Source organism: Anomaloglossus baeobatrachus, chromosome 2, assembly GCF_048569485.1.
Source record: "Anomaloglossus baeobatrachus isolate aAnoBae1 chromosome 2, aAnoBae1.hap1, whole genome shotgun sequence".
NCBI classification, from domain to species: Eukaryota; Metazoa; Chordata; class Amphibia; order Anura; family Aromobatidae; genus Anomaloglossus; species Anomaloglossus baeobatrachus.
In genome coordinates, this window is record NC_134354.1 from 746,951,521 (window position 1) to 746,971,941 (window position 20,421).

At 41.4% G+C, this 20,421-nt stretch overlaps 1 protein-coding gene across 1 annotated transcript in view; it reads left to right on the forward strand.

Annotated features, from left to right (window-relative positions):
• The window catches only part of PDGFD (platelet derived growth factor D), a 309,522-nt gene that overhangs the window by 228,153 nt on the left and 60,948 nt on the right, over positions 1 to 20,421 (forward strand). Inside the window, exon 4 of the mRNA XM_075337454.1 lies at positions 17,524 to 17,583. Within this exon, the coding sequence (XP_075193569.1) occupies positions 17,524 to 17,583 (60 nt within the window). The remainder of the gene's footprint in view (positions 1 to 17,523; positions 17,584 to 20,421) is intronic.

Sequence of the window (20,421 nt, forward strand, 5' to 3'; positions counted from 1 at the left end):
AATGCAAAGAAGAAAAAGGAGCCAAAGTCACAGGGAAGCCTTAGGTCGGTAGCCGGGAGATAACGTCAGGTACAGAGGGGAAGCAGAACCATAGTCAAAGAGCAATCCGAGGTCAGAAGGTGAACAGGAGCGTAAGAACAAAAGGGAGGAAGCGGGACTGGGGAAACCAGACAAACGGAGGGTCAGGAAGTTAGGGAGCATAGATAAGACAGACGGAGAAGAGAACAGGGGGAGGAGTTGGGGTAGCGGGATGAGGATTAGAACGAACTCACGAGAACCAAAAGCACACACTACAGAGCAGGAACTATTACTGGCAAAGTTCCGGTGGAAACAGCCCACAGATAAAGCAAGGCGATTACCGGAACAAGGCACCAAACAAGCCCAGCCCACCGGCAAGGACCCGGGGAATACTAGCAACTGAGCCATAAACACAACCTAATAGCTCTGCAAGAACAGAGCCAAAGGTGAATTGTGACACCACGCTTTAGTTTTCCTTGCTGTCTGAAAATGTTTCACGTATGCTCTCACATTATTGCTCAGCTATCACATTTATAGGCATCAGAAAATAATTGAATGCTCAGCCTTTATTTGTGAGGTCAGCAGTAGCCTGAAAAGTCATCGAGACTGAACATTTCCACCAAGTTTCCAGTTTCAAGACATTTCACTGTGAATTAGCTTTTCATTACAGTTAAATCCCGTTGACACAACGACTCGATATTTTCTTAGGAGAGAACATTATGATTTCATTTCTCGCTAGGGAAGCCTCTTTATTCCTCCGTCGTTTGGGAATGTATTCGGAGAATAGTAAACTATTTATGTCTTCTCTCTGCTGCTTTCACTTTGTTTAAACTAATATTAAGAAAAATCATAAATTAAAGCCGACAAGTGGCTTAAACAGTATCCGTACCCTCATCTCAGATCCCATGTAGTCCTTTTACTTTATTTATCTGTTTATTTAGCCCCATGGCACATGATGAGTCAGGTAAAGAAATGGGGGTCTCCCAGGACATTTCTCAATAATGGAGGCCATATATGGGGAAGGGAGACTTAATCTTCTTTTACATGGTTCATTAAGATGTCAACGTGGTGAGATGTGTGTGGTCTCCAAGTCCCGTGCACTATTCTTATGCCAAGTTGAACAGCTGAAGCAGCAGGTAAATTAAGGTCAGGGGAGTGCTAGATAGCCCTAGTCCCTGGACCACTGCGCCACATCATGTAACTAATTACTCAAGCAGAAGCTCAATGTTTCAAAATTACAGTTGAAACCAGATGTTTCAATCCACTACCTAAAAAGACACAACCGCAGGTTTTGCCTCCACTCTCTATAAAGACACATCTGCAGGTTTTTCTCACTATCTGAGATGAAATCAGAATAAACCATTCCCGTTTTAGGTCAGTTAGAAACCAAAATTATTTATATTTGCCAAATGCCAGAATAATGACAGATAGAGAATGTTTTAAGACATTTTTATTACTTTCTGCCAAAGTCAAAAGTTTCCATACATTTCATTAGTACTTGGTACCATTGCCCTTAAATTGTATGACTTGGATGAAAGGTTTTGGATCTCCTTCCACAAGCTTCTCACAATAGTTGGTAAGAATTTGGGCCCATTCCTCCTCACAGAACTAGTGTAACTGATCCAGGTTGTAGTTTGCCTTTTCAGCTTTGCCCATAAATTTTCAATAGGATTGAGATCAGGGCTTTGTGATGGCCACTCCAAAATATTGACTTTGTTATTCTTAAGCCACTTTGTAACCAGTTTAGCAGTATGCTTCGAGTCATTGTCCATTTGGAAGACCCATTTATGCCAAAACTTTAAATTCCTGGCTGATGTCTTGAGATGTTGCTCATTACTGCCACATAATCTTCTTTCCTCATGATGCCATCTATTTTGTGAAGTTCTGCATTCATTCCTGCAGTAAAACAACCCCACAACATGATGCTGCTATCCTCATGTTTCACAGTTATGGTACAGAAAAAAAGGGGAAAAAACGGGTTTTAGCCGCGCTAAGAAACCACTGATGTTGAGTTGATTAAATTTCTTTTTATTTCAGCATTTCCAACGCGTTTCCGAGACAAAGTCCGTCTCCTTCCTCAGGGAAAAAAGAAGGATTTCTTTTTTCCCTGAGGAAGGAGACGGACTTTGTCTCGGAAACGCGTTGGAAATGCTGAAATAAAAAGAAATTTAATCAACTCAACATCAGTGGTTTCTTAGCGCGGCTAAAACCCGTTTTTTCCCCTTTTTTTCTGTACCATTACTTTGCTACGTACGGGGCCGCTGCTTAATACCACGCTGACACTCAAATGCGATTCAAGGGGTTGTGACTGGCACAACCGAAATAGGTGAGTGTTTTCCCTACTTTACATTTAATCAGAGTTATATCGGGTAAGACCCTATCTGCGCCTTCTCTCTCCCCCCACCTTTAGTACCCATGTTTCACAGTTGGGAGAGTGTTCTTAGGCTTCAGAGCTTCTCCCTTTTTTCTCCAAATGTAACGATCGTCATTATAGCCAAACAGTTCAATTTTAGTTTCGTCAGACCACAGGACACGTCTCCAAAAATTAAGGTCTTTGTTGCTTTGTGCATGTGCAAACATTAATCTGGCTTTTTATGTTTCTTTTTGAGAAATGGCTTCTTCCTGGCAGAGTGACCTTTCAGCCCATGTTGATACAGTAGTACTCGTTTTATTGTGGATAATGACACAATCTTACCAGCTTCCGCCAGCATCTTCACAAGGTCTTATGTTTTTGTTCTTGGGTTGATATGCACATGTCTGACCAAAGCACATTCATCTCTGGTACAGAAAACCCATCTCCTTCCTGAGCGGTATGATGGCTGGACAGTCCCATCTTGTTTGTACTTGTGTATAATTGTTTATACAGATGAACAAGGCACCTTCAGGTATCTGGAAATTGAAAGGAAAAGCAATCCAACTGAGTGCTCATGGTGATTTATTAGTGCAAAACAGACAATGCACAGAATACGTTAACGCGTTTCTGGCTTGACGTCCTTAATCATAATGGTTATGATTAAGGGCGTCAAGCCAGAAACGCGTTAACGTCTTCTGTGCACTGTCTGTGTCTGTTTTGCACTAATAAATCACCGTGAGCACTCAGCTGGATTACTTTTCCTTTTTATTGCTGTGCGGGCAGGGCAGGGCCGATATCCGAGACAGAGGCACGGTGACGCCAGGTGTGGGTGAGCTGGATATTTTTTCAAATCTGAAAATTGAACCCAAGGATGAACCAGACTTGTGCAACTCCACAATCCTCTTCCTGAGATCTTGGCTGATTTCTTTTGACTTTCCCATGATGCTACAGATAGAAGCAGTGTGTTTCAGGTGTGCATTAAAATACATCCACAGGTGTGTCTCTAATTAACTCAGATGTTGCCAATAAATCAGAAGCTTCCAAAGACATGACATTATCATATGGGCTGTCCCATATTGTTTAAAGTAGGACGTAGGTGGAAATCGAGTATATACCGCGCTGATACTCAATAGTATATTAATATGATTCCTTTATTGTTTGTACAGGTCTATGCATTTCAGAGACACACGTCTCCTTCAGGACATCAAAAGAACTATCCAAGTTTGTTCCTTTGACGTCCTGAAGAAGGAGACGATGTCATTGAAACGCGTAGACCTGTACGAACAATAAAGGAATCATATTAATATACTGTTGAGTATCAGTGCGGTGTATACCCGATTTCCACTTACGTCCTACTACATAAAATACGCTTCGGGGCTGCAGCTGATATCACTACTGAATGTGTTACACATTGGTGAAACCTGAAAAGGTGAGTGTACCGTGATCCCTTTCGTGTCTGATATCCCTACCGGGTAAGACCCTATTTCACTCTCTCTTCCACAACATTATCTAACTATATTGTTAAAGGCATAGCACTCTAAAGGGGGCTTTACACGCTGCGATATCGTTAATGAATTATCGTCGGGGTCACGTCGTTAGTGACGCACATCCGGCGTCATTAACGGTATCGCAGCGTGTGACGCGTTCGAGCGACCTTAAACGATCGCAAAAGCGGGCAAAATTGTTTGCCACGGAGAGATCGTCCTGAAACAAAAAATCATTCTCTGCATGTTAGCGATGTTGTTCGTCGTTCCTGCGGCAGCACACATCGCTATGTGTGACACCGCAGGAGCGACGAACATCTCCTTACCTGCGTCCATCGGCAATGAGGAATGAAGGAGGTGGGCGGGATGTTACGTCCCGCTCATCTCCGCCCCTCCGCTTCTATTGGGCGGCTGCCGTGTGACGTCGCTGTGACGCCGCACGACCCGCCCCCTTAGAAAGGAGGCAGTTCGCTGGCCAGAGCGACGACGAAGAGCAGGTATGTGCGTGTGACGCTGCCGTAGCAATAATGTTCGCTACGGCAGCGATCACCACATATCACACGTACGACGGGGTCGGGTGTTATCGCGCTCGACATCGCTAGCAATTGCTAGCGATGTCGCAGCGTGTAAAGCCCGCTTTAATGTATGTAAACTCTTGACTTTTCAGAAAGTCATAAAAATGGCTTAAAATATTTTCTCTCCCTCTCTCAGTATTCTGGCATTTGGCAAATATAAATAATTTTGGTTCCTAATTGACCTAAAACGGGAAAGGGTTATACTGATTTCAAGTCAGATGGTGAGAAAAACCTGCAGATGTGTCTTTATAGAGAGCGGAGGGAAAAACCTTCAGATGTCTTTTTAGATAGTGGATGGAAAATTGTGGTTTCAACTGTATGTGTATTTACAAATATTTGATCATATAGCCAGTGCCTGATACATCCCTGTGGATTGGGCAGTATGTATTTACAAGATAAACTACCTTTTGAGCATTTCCAAACTAAAAGCACACATGAATAAGTGGAGAAAATATCCCTGGATTTTAGATTCAGAAACGCAGTGGATTTCAGTATAAAAAAAATTTCAGGATTTGCAGTCAAATATGAAACACCTCAACAACAGAAACTCAATAACTTGCATATTTAAAAAAATAAATAAATCATATATATATATATATATATATATATAGACCAAAAGTTTGGACACACCTTTTCATCTCTAGAACAACTGTTAAGAGGAGACTTTGTGCAGCAGGCCTTCATGGTAAAATAGCTGCTAGGAAACCACTGCTAAGGACAGGCAACAAGCAGAAGAGACTTGTTTGGGCTAAAGAACACAAGGAAAGGACATTATACCAGTGGAAATCTGTGCTTTGGTCTGATGAGTCCTAATTTGAGATCTTTGGATCCAACCATTGTGCTTTGTAGAAAAGGTGAACGGATGCACTCTACATGGCTGGTTCCCACCGTGAAGCATGGAGGAGGACGTATGATGGTGTGGGGGTGCTTTGCTGCTGACACTGTTGGGGAATTATTCAAAATTGAAGGCATACAGAACCGGCATGGCTACAACAGCATCTTGCAGTGGTGTGCTATTCCATCCGGTTTGCGTTTAGTTGGACCATCATTTATTTTTCAACAGGACAATGACCCCAAACACACCTCCAGGCTGTGTAAGGGCTATTTGACTAAGAAGGAGAGTGATGGGGTGCTATGCCAGATGACCTGGTCTCCACAGTCACCAGATCTGAACCCGATCGAGATGGTTTGGGGTGAGCTGGACCGCAGAGTGAAGGCAAAAGGGCCAACAAGTGCTAAGCATCTCTGGGCACTCCTTCAAGACTGTTAGAAAACCATTTCCGGTGACTACCTCTTGAAGCTCATCAAGATCTGAACCCGATCGAGATGGTTTGGGGTGAGCTGGACCGCAGAGTGAAGGCAAAAGGGCCAACAAGTGCTAAGCATCTCTGGGCACTCCTTCAAGACTGTTAGAAAACCATTTCCGGTGACTACCTCTTGAAGCTCATCAAGATCTGAACCCGATCGAGATGGTTTGGGGTGAGCTGGACCGCAGAGTGAAGGCAAAAGGGCCGACAAGTGCTAAGCATCTCTGGGAACTCCTTCAAGACTATTAGAAAACCATTTCCGGTGACTACCTCTTGAAACTCATCAACAGAATGCCAAGAGTGTGCAAAGCAGTAATCAAAGCAAAAGGTGGCTACTTTGAAGAACCTAGAATATAAGACATATTTTCAGTTGTGTCACACTTTTTTGTTAAGTATTTCATTCCACATGTTTTAATTCATAGTTTTGATGTCTTCAATGTGAATCTACAATTTTTAGAGTCATGAAAATAAAGAAAACTCTTTGAATGAGAAGGTGTGTCCAAACGTTTGTCCTGTACTGTATATATATATATATATATATATATATATATATAATATATGAATTTTGAAGTGAATTAATAGGAAAAATCTTAGTTCCCCTTTAAGGGATTATATTTATTTTGTAAACTTTCTATCTAATAATCTGTTGGCTTTCTTTATGATGGTGCACACGTTTTGAATAGTTTCTTGCTGCAGATATGGATGCATAACCTCAGGCAAGTAATATGTGACACATTGAATTTGCATTTTTTATTTCTCATAAGGTAAACAAGAAACATTTGGGATGATTTCAGCTCCTGCGCTGGTTCCAAGCAGAGTTGTTTGAGCCAGACGTGCGTGCAGCTGTTGGAAAGCAGAAATGAGCTTTTCCACTGAATACAGGCTGTTACTTCTTTTATTGTAAAGACTGATGAGTTAACAATGACATAAGATTGTGGGAGCAGGTGGCAGACTTCATTATCTCAACTATTCTGAATTACTGCCTGTCTATACTGATCAGCAATCGTCTCCTGGAAGATTATATAAGGCCAATTGCTGGATGACCACGTAGGGATTGTTTCTAGTTACAGATGTAGTTGAGCAAAAATTGTCATTTTGCAAATTACAAAAAGATCTGTCATCGGGTCACAAAATGCCAGTTCTTGCTCTTATTTTATTCCTGTTGGTTCCAGGAGTATTCCATAGGATTCCAGAAATATTGATTTTACTTAGTGCTAGTTTATTGGTCTGTTCCGCGGGGGCGGTGCAGACAGGATTCTCAGGGGCGTGTACTCAGGTTGCTTTGAATAATTACTCTGTAACCCCCCCCCCACATTCCTAGTAAAGAGCAGAAAAATTGACATTCAATATATAATATAAAAAAGGAATACTCAGAAGCAGCAGGAATAAAATAAGAGCAAAAATAGATCATTTTGACCTGGTGACAGGTTATCTTTAAAAAAGTGGCCCGGTCATATGATAATGATGATATATCATTGTATAGGGTTATCAAGATCATATCAATAGGGGTCCTAAACCCCCCACTAATCAGTTATTACTAGTGATGAGCGAGTAATTCCATGCTCAAGTGCTCGGTACTCATAACAAGCTGTTGGACGCTCAGACAGGCACAACTTGGGTACCGAGTATAACGGAAATCAATGGAGAACTCAAGCATTTTTCTATGTCGAGTACCTAAGTAAATTGGAAGTCAATGGGGAACTCAAACATTTGTCTGGGAAATCTTACATAAGAATGTGCTTGAGTTTCCTATTGATTTCCTTTATACACAGTACTCGAGTTGCACCCATATGAGCGTCCAACTGGTTATTACAAGTACCGATCACCCAAGCATGGTAGTGCCCGCTTATCACTAGTTAAGAGTACTGAGCATCCGAGCATGGTAGTGCCCGCTCATCACTAGTTAAGAGTACTGAGCATGGTAGGTAGTGCTCACTCATCACTAGTTACGAGTACCGAACATCCGAGCATGGTAGTGCCCACTCATCACTAGTTACGAGTACTGAGCACCTGAGCATGGTAGTGCCCACTCATCACTAGTTAGTTGTTTTAATGATACAGTATTTTTTTCTATACACCTTTGGATCACTTTTTTTGAACATTATTCGCATGTTGACTATAACAAACGTACTTTTTTGTTTATTTCACTTATATTACTTTATATCACTTTATATCACTTATAAAATATTTTTAATGGTAAAAAAGTCATGCTTTATTTTAATTTTTTTAACATGTTATCCCCTTCTTGAAAAGTAATATAATTTTACAATTAGCACCATATAGTCATATTGTAGGAATGTTCACATCCTGGTCCTCATCTTGTAGTAATGTGCCCAACTTATCCTCTATATTAACATGCCAATCCTTGTCCCTTGTAGTAATGTCCTCATACTGTAGTAATGTGCTCATTCTTGTCCACTGTAGTAATGTGCCCCATCCTTGTCCTCTGTAGTAATGTGCCCATCCTTGTCCCTATCCTGAAGTAATGTGCCCATCCTGGTCAACATTCTGTAGTAATGTGCTCATCCTTGTCCCCTGTAGTAATGTACCCATCATTATCCCCATGCTATAGTAATGTGCCCCATCCTTGTCCCCTGTAGTAATGTGCCCCATCCTTGTCTACCATAGTAATGTGCCCCATCCTTGTCCCCTGTATTAATGTGCCCCATCCTTGTCTACCATAGTAATGTTCTACATCCTTGTCCCCTTAAGTAATATTCTCCATCCTGGTCCCCATTCTATAGTAATATGCTCATCCTTGCATCTTTGTCCCCTGTAGTAATGCCCCCATCCTTGTCCCCATGCTGTAGTAATGTGCCCTATCCTTGTCCCCTGTAGTAATGTGTCCATGCTTGTCCCCTGTAGTAATCTGCCCATCCTTGTCACCTATAGTAATGTGCCCATCATTGTCCCCTGTAGTAATGTGCACATTCTTGTCCCCTGTAGTAATGTGTCATCTTGTCCCCATCCTGTAGTAATTTGTCCATCCTTGTCCACTGTAGTAATGTTTCCAACTTGTCCTCATCCTGTAGTAATGTGCCCATCTTCTTCTTATCATGTAGTAATGTGCCCATCTTGTCCCCATCCTTGTCCTCTGTAGTAATGTGGCCATCTTGCCACCCTTGTAGTAATGTGTCCATTCTTGTGCCCATTCTTGTCCCCTTCTTTTAGCAATGCCCCATCCTGTTATGTTCCCTATTTATGCCCCATTATGCCGTTTTCACACACACACATATACATATATATATATATATATATATATTATATATATATATATATAAAAGATTCTTCTCACCTGTCCTCTGTTCCCTCGGTGTCCTCTATCCTGCTTCTTGTGGCCCTTCATTCCTTGTGAATCTCCCCCAAATTTTTGAATGGCCTTTTCTTACCAATCCTATCACGGCTGCAGTTATCCCGGTTGCGTGTGTACCTTTTTGTACCACACTTTTTCTTTCTACTCAACTTTAATTAATTTTAATTAATTAATATGCTTGGATACAGCACTCTGTGAACAGTCAACTTCTTTAGTAATGACCTTTTGTGACTTACCCTCCTTGTGGAGTGTGTCAGTGACTGCCTTCTGAACATCTGTCAAGTCTGCAGTCTTCCCCCTGATTGTGTAGCCTACTGAACCAAACTAAGGGACCATTTTAAATGCTTAGTAAGCCTTTGCAGGTGTTTTATGGTAATTCTAATTTTGTGAGATAATGACTTTTGGGTTTTCATTGGCTGTAAGCCATAATCATCAACATTAACAGAAATAAACACTTGAAATAGATCCCTCTGTGTGTAATGACTCTATATAATATATAGGAATAGATCACTCTGTGTGTAATGACTCTATATAATATATAGGAATAGATCATTCTGTGTGTAATGACTTTATATAATATATAGGAATAGATCACTCTGTGTGTAATGACTCTATATAATATATAGGAATAGATCATTCTGTGTGTAATGACTATATAATACAGTATATAGGAATAGATCATTCTGTGTGTAATGACTCTATAATTTATAGGAATAGATCATTCTGTGTGTAATGATGACTCTATATAATATATAGTAATAGATCATTCTGTGTGTAATGACTCTATATAATATATAGGAATAGATCCCTCTGTGTGTAATAACTCTATATAATATATAGGAATAGATCATTCTGTGTGTAATGACTCTATATAATATATAGGAATAGATCCCTCTGTGTGTAATGACTCTATATCATATATAGGAATAGATCCCTCTGTGTGTAATGACTCTATATAATATATAGGAATAGATCCCTTTGTGTGTAATGACTCTATATAATATATAGGAATAGATGCCTCTGTGTGTAATGACTCTATATAATATATAGGAATAGATCCCTCTGTGTGTAATGACTCTATATAATATATAGGAATAGATCCCTTTGTGTGTAATGACTCTATATAATATATAGGAATAGATCCCTCTGTGTGTAATGACTCTATATAATATATAGGAATAGATCCCTCTGTGTGTAATGACTCTATATCATATATAGGAATAGATCCCTCTGTGTGTAATGACTCTATATAATATATAGGAATAGATCCCTCTGTGTGTAATGACTCTATATAATATATAGGAATAGATCACTTTGTGTGTAATGACTCTATATAATATATAGGAATAGGTCCCTCTGTGTGTAATGACTCTATATAATATATGTGTTTCCCTTATTGTATTGAATTACGTAAATAAATTAACTTTTTGATGATATTCTAATTTATTGAGATGCACTTGTATATAACATGATACCAATAGAGAGATAGATAGATATAGATATACAGAAACAAGTGTTCCAGGCGGCACACAATCCAAGGTGCACGTGTCCGAGGAAGACATCCTCAATATAACTTGAACAAAGGACCGGCACTCCAAATCTTGAATTTTCGAGAATTTATAAATTATTCCATATAAGCCTGTATGCTTATATGGAATAAATGCTCATAAATTCCAGAAGATTTGGAGTGCCGCTTCTTTGTTCAAGATACATATAGATATGTTATAGACAGATATGTGATAGATTCTAAGGATAATTGAGTTGTTACATTGAAATGATCATTAAAGTGGTCACATCTTAGCTACTGGCATATCCCTTTAAGATAAAGGTACACAACAGTGTCTGACCCATTACCCTGATCTTTTAGCTTGCACTTTGCCCTTTCTGCACTTGATTCCATGTCTTGACGTTAGGGCAGGACAGACCATCTCTGCACCACGTAGCAGTCCGAGCACAAGGCGGACACGGATGATCTGGGTGTCCCTTTTAATTGGCTGGTATTACAGCGAGGCATTGAGGGCTCTGATTTACCCATCTCGATATTTATTGTGACATCTTTTGTACTTAACAAAACACAGAGTATCATTCACTTGACAATAATTGCTCATTTTATAGCGGTTTGCAGACATATTACATCTCGACGGGAAATTCTGTGCATGTGCATTATTGAATTTGCATAAAAATGCAATATCATGCCAAATATTTCATATTCCTCCTGCGTATGATCACATAAGTCTTCGGCGGTTTTCCATTACTGTTTATTTTCTTCCCAAATGATAAAGCCTGAAGCAAAGATGTTCGTAAAGCAATTGTATGTCATCATTTGTATTTTGGCTACAGCAAACACGGCTTTGTAATATAAATCCAATTTTATACATATTATTTAGGAATATTCTTAAAATGGCGTTATGTAAGCTGTAATAAACATGGAAATCATTCAGAGCATAGCTTTGCCGATTTAGTTTGGAAAAAAATAACTAAGTTTTGAATTCACCCTTTACCCGGCATTGGTAAATCCTAGTAAAAGATGCGTTTAGTTTTATAGGATTTCTTCCACAAGATGCCAATAGTATCTTCCACTAGCAAAATCGGCCATCTTTATGACGGATAGGCTGTGAAGGCCGCTTTACACGCTACGATTTATCTGTTGATCTCGTTAGCGATGTGACACGCCCAGATCATAGTTACGATTTGCCGAGATCGCTCGTTTATTAGCGGTCACGCGTAATGATCTCACAAGCAACGCAAACTCGTTCAGCGATATATTGTTTGACCAAGGCGGTCGTGTGGATGTTGTTCGTCGTTGGCAGGGTGTCAATATGTCTGCTGCGTTCCAAACGACGAACAATATTTTGAAACTGAACAACGTGTCAACGATTTTCAACCTATTTGCGATCGTTCGGAGTCGCTCGTAGGTGTCACACGCAACGACGACGCTAACGATGCCGGATGTGCGTCACAGAATCCGTGACCCCGACGACATATCGTCAGATAAATCGTAGCGTGTAACGCCGCCTTTAGATTGACCGATAGAGCTGCTATTTTAGCATTGTACTAAAATATTACTTTTTGGCCAATATGGGCCTACCATGTGGGTGCTATTTGGACACTTTATCATTTCATTATACACCATAGTGTCATTCTCCTGGAGTTAGGGTAGATCAACTCACTCAACTGCCATCTGAGGTAGACAGAGGAACGCTTCTCAGTTACATTTTCAACTAGTTTCTTTAATGTCATAAATCAGCCAAACAAAAGTTAAACTAAACAAAAAAAAACTTTTCTGGCGCAAAAGAAAACAAAAGAACATAAACACTGTCTGTACAACTGCAGTTTCCAACTGCTAAGGATCAGGGTTCCATTCTGCTCAATCAGAGCATCAGGATGAAGGTTTGCAACCTCCAAACACAGAACATTGAATCATTCCAGAGGCCTTACTTTTACCTCCAGGATCACACCCTGAGGTGGAGATATGGTGAACAGCCGTCCCACCCATCTCTTTAGCTGTTCACAAACCTTGCCCTGTTAATAGCCACTTAAACCTCTCAGCACCTAGTATACTGGAGAATGCACCCAGGTTCACATCACTGAGGCTAATAATTTTAGTGATACATACCTCTCCGCTCGTATTTTAGCAGTGATCACTTTACAGAATATACTCTCAAAGTATGCAAGGTTCCTGCCTCTCAATGGCGTTGTACTGCTGATAACTAACAGCTCTGGCTGGTGTCATGTTTGAGCCGCTGGCCTAAAATGTGCACTACCCCAAGCTGCAAGCAGAGAAAAGTTTGTCTCTAGAGCATCAGAGGTCCCCAGGGACACCGATCCAGGCAGCTTCAAAGCAGCGCTTACAAGCTCTTTACAAGCACACACTTTTTGCCTATGAAACTTGCCACCTCTGATAGACTGCAAAGGTGGCTGATGACCTAGGCAATGAGCAGTAAACTATAGAATTAAAAATCCACCCATAATAATAATAATAATCTTTATTTCTATAGCGCCAACATATTCCGCAGCGCTTTACAATTCAGGAGGATCATATACAAGCAAGTAACAGTTATAGAAAATACAATATTTAGAGGGAAAAAAGACAACCCTGCTCGTGAGAGCTTACAATCTACAATGCGATAGGGGGGGGGAAAGGTACAAGTGCTTATTTACAATGATAATGCAACCATCTCAAGGAAATGGGGGATAGATAATGGCTTCCTGGACCAGTTGGCCAGAACCTTGAGATTCATTTGGGTGTGATGGAGTTTGACATGGCCTTATGTTCTGAGAAGGCATGGAAGGACTATGTGAATTTAGTTCGGCTAGGGAATGTGAATAGGCCGCCCTAAAAAGATGCATTTTTAGGGTGCATCTGAAGCTGAGTAAGTTATTAATTGTCATAGCTTCTTGGGGTAGAGCATTCCAGAGGATTGGCGCAGCTCGGGAGAAGTCTTGGATTCGGGAGTGGGAGGTTAGAATTAGTGTGGATGTTAGTCGAAAGTCATTTGCAGAGCGTAGAGAACGAGTAGGATGATAGACAGAGAGGAGGGTGGAGATGTAGGGGACAAGCCCTTTAATGTGAAATAATCCTACTGACAAACACTGTTTAGTGCCTAAATATGATTGTTATAAATTAACTTAATCATTGTCCAATCATTGTCCAATGCAGGGTAATATCACAGCCTGAAAATAAATTATTAGATAAATATCTTTTTTTAAAGGGGATGGCTCATCATCATAAACTGGTAAAATTGCAAACAAGTAATTTTACAAATAAAAATCCTCTCCGTTCTCAAGAATGCTTGTTCTCACCCACAAAGCTCTCCACATATAGCCCATCTGAGCTTTAACTGCTCTTTACGAGTACTGAGCACTGGAGCATGGTAGTGTTTGCTCATTACTTTTGATAACAAATGCTTCAGATAGGTAATCAATACCAGATCTTTTGAGATCCACACCCAGCCCCACTCCACTGATCAGCGTCCTACAGCTTCCAGTGCAGCCATGTCTACACAATGTTCAAAGCCTGAATAGCACAACCTCGTATACTGAATAGTGGCCATACGCAGGAACTGCAGCTCACATTTATTTCATTAGGAGTTGAACTGCAGTACCTGAGAATGACCACTACAAAGAGAACGGAGCTGTGGTCTTCTGTATTTGTACACTGTGATCATCCACAGTGGGATCAGCAAATAGCTGATTGGTGGGGGTGACAGTTGTTGATTCCCTGCCAATCTAATATTAATGACCCATCCAAAGGTTTTTTTAATTAAATTTTAAGTAAGCATTGGCATAAGGATGGACACGGTATGGCAATGATCTATGTTGTGAATGTCGTCTGTGTGAGTGCTGTACTGAAGCTCCCTCTGGTGGCCAGGAATGGTAGTGGAGCTGAATCTGAGCCTGTGTGGTGTTAATTGGGAATTGGGGAAGTAATATTGCACACAAGTTTGGTCTGTTATGATTCAGTGACCGAGGAGGATCAAAAGTGGCAAAAACTAGGAAACCCAGAGAATCACCAGAATGGTTGGAAACTCAACTGACTGCAGACCTGTAACTGACAACACAACTAGAAGTAGCCATGGGACGTGCCTACGATGACCTAATCGCATCGACACAGCTGGAGAACTAATTATTCCTAAAGAGAGAAAAACAAGGAAAAATAATCTGCCACGGAGCAGTTTCCCAAAGATATAGATAGCCCCCATAGATATAAAGCCAGGGAGACAAGATGAAACATAGTACACAGGTTAGAAAACAGATTCAGCAAAGATGAGGCCCAAACTATCTATATAGGAAAGGACAGAAAAGAGCACTGTCTGCAGCCACGCAATACCCTAAAAAAAACAACACACCTGATAGGAAAAAAGCTGAGGCCACACGGCCTCTCCCCACAATATAAGTACTCTGATGTTACTGGAATCCAAGCATAACACTAATATAGAGGAAGGACTGAAATAAATACTAAGCATGACAAAACAAAAATACATTGCAGAATATGGAGCTGGGTACACAGACATTCCCAGCAGGGAATGATTCAACTCCACCCAGAACTCCACACAAGCAAAATCAGGAGACAAGCCTTAGTATCACAAAAATAAACAACACGAAAATGGAAACAAACCAGCAAAGGTACAAAGACCAAACTTATCTGTAAAGCGTTCAAGTGGAAACAGAAGATAGGGCAGGCTCCAGAATGTCTACAGCACCACAGGAGACAACATTGATCACTGGCCCAGACCAAGAGAACACTACTCAGTTATATAGGCCCAGTCTGAGTAGCCTGATTTCCAATCATCATCAGCTGTCTGGCTTCTGTTAAGCAGACCAACTCTACTACCAGCTCTGACCACAAGAGGGAGCCCCAACCTGGAACCCAGTCCAAATGTGTTCACAACACTGGTCTATATAGGAGAGCACTTTGTGCTCTGCGGGCGCTGGTTATAATTGTATTTTTCTCAGTCTCTGTTCCTGGCCTGGAGCTTTGTCATTTTCTGTATCCCTGAGCAAGACTTATGCAGATAAGTTTTCAGTTTTTGCCTTGCTTCCTTGTTTACACCTTAGGGTGTTGTTTTTCCTTGTTTTGCTTTGTATCTGTTTTCTTGCAGGTGAAGTTCTGTTTCTCTTGTGTTGTGAGCATGGGGTTTCCCCCATGCTAGCTCTCCTGCAGTAAAAGGGATTTTATCCCTGTCTATTTTGATTATTTGTTCTTCTGTATTTTGTGTTCTTTTTAGGTATTTTGTTCTCCCATTATTTACAGGAGTACCTGATATAGTGGGGGTGAGGTTGTATGACCTCCAGGACCATTTTTACTATGAGGAGTTTGATATTTTTCTATAGGGATTTTGTACTGACCACAATCAGTTCCTTTCCTTTGGTTTGTATATAGTTAGTTGGGCCTCCCCTCTGCTAAATCTATTTTTCTTATGAGTATTCTGTTTTCCTATATCACCATAATCTTTGTATGTGGGGGGCTGTCTACTCCTTTGGGGACTACTCTAAGGCAAGATAGATTTCCTCATTTCATTCTGTGAGTCGAAGCTAGTTTCTCAGGCTGTGACGTGGCATCTAGGTTTTTAGGAACACTCCACGGCTATTTCTAGTGTGGTCTGATAGGGGATTGTGGTCAGCCAGGATCCAACTACTCCTGTTTCTTGGTGTTTTTTCACCAATGGGAGTTTTTTTGTAATCTTCCATGGTTACCGGATCATAACAGATCTAGTGTGCCATTCATTCAAAGTGACTGATAACAGCCATCCTACGCAAAAATAATAGAACAACAAATATCAGGGGATCTAATGATAATCATTTCAAGGTAATCTATCAGCAAGATGAACACCCCAAACATCACATATAGGAATGTGGGTCTTTAGGAAACTAAATCCATTGACAGCTTTATACATTCTATCTGTTGCTGCATTCACAAGCAATTTGTATATAAGTTTATACGCAAATGAAGGATAAAATGCTCTACTTGTGCCAAAGCACCTCCCGAGCCTCTGGAATCCAAGGTTTTTCCCAGATCTGCACCAGCTTTTTGAGTTTGATTGACACCTTTATACTTTATATCTATTGCTGCATTCACAAGAGATTTGTATATTAGTTCATACGCAAATGAGAGATAAAATACTCTACTGGTGACAGATCACTTCCCGAGCTTCTGGCATCCAAGGTTGTTTCCCAGCCCAGCACCCACCTCTTTAGTTTGATTGACACCTTGATACATTCTATCTGTTGCTGCATTCACAAGAGATTCATACATTAATTTATGTGCAAATGAGAGATAAAATGCTCTACGTGTGCCAGAGCACTTCCTGAGCCTCTGCTGTCCAAGATTATTTTCCAGCCCAGCACCAGCCTCTTTAGTTTGAGTGATAGCTCAGATTTTTATTTACTAGCCCAGTACCTGATGTCACACTACAGAGGCTGGTGCTGGGTGAGAAATCGACTTCGGGAGACAGAGGCTTAGGTAGTGCTCTGTCACACCCACAGCATTTAACATCTCATTTGCATGTGAATTAAAACAGATTCCCTAGGAATGCAGCAACAGATAAAAAATACAAAGGTGTAGATGAATTTAGCTTTCAAGTAAATATATACAGTCTTGGGGGTTGACCTTACTGACAGATTTCCTTTAACACTACAATACAAGTCAGTTATTTCTTTTAGTGAAAACAAGTGACTTTTTTAGCCAAGCCATACACCAAATATACAAATTATACATATTTTTCCCCTAATCTCTTTCTGGAGGATTTTTTTTTTTTCTAACAAAGTACAAATTGCAATTATGTAAAAATCAGGTAAGATCGCATTAATTTATCTCAGATCTCTCAGTGGAGCCTCGTTTCTAGCAATCCTGTTATTTCATGGTCTTTTATAGCAGCCAAGTCTGATTGCCAGAAAGGCTATTCAAATCTAACAGTAGAGATCTTATCCCTTGCCGCAGCTTTTGTTTAAATTCTTTTTCCTTTCCTTTCAGAATGATTTTCCGCCTGCAGCATCGGAGACAAACTGGGAATCTGTGACAAGCCCAGTCTCAGTAAGTAATACTGTGTGTCACTGTGTAGAATAATATAAATGCGTGCACTATTAAATAAACAGCGTGTTCCAAGTTATTATCTTATCGCCGGGGTAAAAATACCGAGACAAGATTTACCGAGGTTTGATTTAAAACAGATTCTATGAAATTAAAAGTGGAAACCGGAGAGAATTAAAGAAAATTTCCAGACCTGAAGCAGGAATAACGTATATATTAAGGCAGCCATACACATTAGATGGCTGTCCGACAAATGAGGCTGCTGCCAATCGTTCTGCTAACCGCTATCTCAGCTTACTCTTCCATAGACAGGAGCGTTCTACGAGAAAGCCGCCTACTGACACGTCATCTCTTGTAGAACAACACGATCGCCAGTCCGAAATTAGATATACACAATCGACCTCTCTCCCGGAGCCCTCATACACATTAGACCATCAGTCGCACCCATCGATATCAGCAGGTTCAGCCAACATTAGTCTAAAGTGTCTGGGGGCCTTTAGATGGACTACTTAACGTGGGTATTCTAGGTTCTTGAAGCCTCATCAATGTGGAGTACACTGAAAAAAAAGAGCCATGTAGTTGTATGATAGAATTCTAAAGGCCCCGTCACACGCCGCGACGTATCCAACGATATATCGCCGGGGTCACGGATTCCGTGACGCACATCCGTCATCGTTAGCGATGTCGTTGCGTGTGACACGCACGAACGACCGTTAATGATGGAAAATACTCACCAAATCGTCTGTCGGTGACACGTCGTTCCTTTTTTAAAATCATTGATTGTTGAGCACGCAGGTTGTTTGTCGTTCCTGGGGCAGCACACATCGTTACGTGTGACACCCCGGGAACGATGAACTGCAGCTTACCTGCGGCCGCCGGCAATGCGGAAGGAAGGAGGTGGGCGGGATATTACGTCCCGCTCATCTCCGCCCCTCCGCTTCTATTGGTCAGCCGCTTAGTGACGCCGCTGTGAAGCCGCACGAACAGCCCCCTTAGAATGGAGACTGTTTGCCGGCAACAGCGACGTCGCTAGGCAGGTAAGTCCGTGTGACGGCTCCTAACGATATTGTGCGCCACGGGCAGGGATTTGCCCGTGACGCACAAACGACGGGGGTGGGTGCTTTCACCAGCGATATCGCTGCGTGTAACACCCCCTTAAGATAATACAGAGGACTGTGAGGTGCTTTATATGATATGGAAGACTATGGGTTGCATTATACAATATGGAAGTCCATGAGGTGTGCATTATAGAATATGGAGGACTATGGGGGGCTTTATACTATCTGGAGGACCATGTGGGGTGTATTATTCTATATGGAGGACTATGGGGTGCATTATATAGTAAGCAGGACTACGGGATGCATTATACTATATGGATGACTATGGGGTGCATTATACAATATGGAAGACCATGGGATGTGCATTATAGAATACGGAGGAGTATGGGGGGTTTATACTATATGGATGACTATGTGGGGTGTATTATTCTATATGGAGGACTATGGAGTGCATTATATGATAAGGAGGACTATGAGATGCATTATACTATATGGAAAACTATGGAGGTGCATTATACTATATGGATGACTATGGGGGTACATTATACTATAAGAAGGATAATGGGTTGCATTATGCTATATCGAGGTCTGTGGGAGGTGCCTTATACTATGTGGAAGACTATGGGGCCCATTATATTTTTTGGAGGAATATGGGATACATTATACTATATGGAAAGCAATGTGGGGAACATTGCACTATATATCAGGCTATGTGGGGACCATTATAATATTAGGAGGGCTGTATCTGAGCCTTTATACCTATGGAGAGCTATTTGAAGGCAATTTAACTGTATGCAAGCAAATTAAGTAGTGTGAAGGTTTGTGTGAGTTCCATCATAATGTGTGGGGAGCTAGTGGAGGCCATTATACAGTGTAAAGAGGTATGGGAGCCAATATACTGTATGTAAGCCCATTATACTGCATAGAGGGATGTATGGGGGTAATAGTTGGGGATCATACTGTGTAAAGGGGGCTTTACACGCAACAACATCGCTAACAAGATGTCGTTGGGGTCACGGAATTCGTGACGCTAATCCGGCCTTGTTAGCGACGTTGTTGCGTGTGACACGTACGAGCGACCGCTAACGATCAAAAATACTCACCTAATCGTTGATCGTTGACACGTCGTTCAAATCCTAAATATCGTTGATGGTGCATGACGCAGGTTGTTCGTTGTTCCTGAGGCAGCACACATCACTACGTGTGACACCCCAGGAACGACGAACAACACCGTACCTGCGTCCTCCAGCAATGAGGTGGGCGTGACTTTCATTCGGCTGCTCTCCGCCCCGTCGCTTCTATTGGACACCTGCCATGTGACGTCGCTGTGACGCCGCACGAACCGCCCCCTTAGAAAAGAGGCAGTTTGCTGGCCACAGCGACGTCGCTGGACAGGTAAGTCCGTGTGACGGGTACTAGTGATATTGTGTGGCACGGGCAGCGATTTGCCCGTGACGCACAAACAACAGGGGCAGGTGCTTTCACTAGCGACATCGCTAGCGATGTCGCTGTGTGTAAAGCAGCCTTTAGGGTCACCATGATTTGCAGGGGGAGTTGACGGGAGTACAGTAGGGTGATCATTCTGTGCATGTGGGGAATCATACAGTGTTTGTTGGGCTCTTTTGTTGGCATCCTATTTAATGGGTGCTATGAAAGGGAAATCTAGGGGCTTCATTAGGAGGAAAACTACTGTGTAAGGGCTGTTAAGTTGTGAAATAAGGTATTCTGTGACCCAGCCGAATATTTTTCTTTGGAGGGGGGAGGTGGCGGCCCAATTAGAACT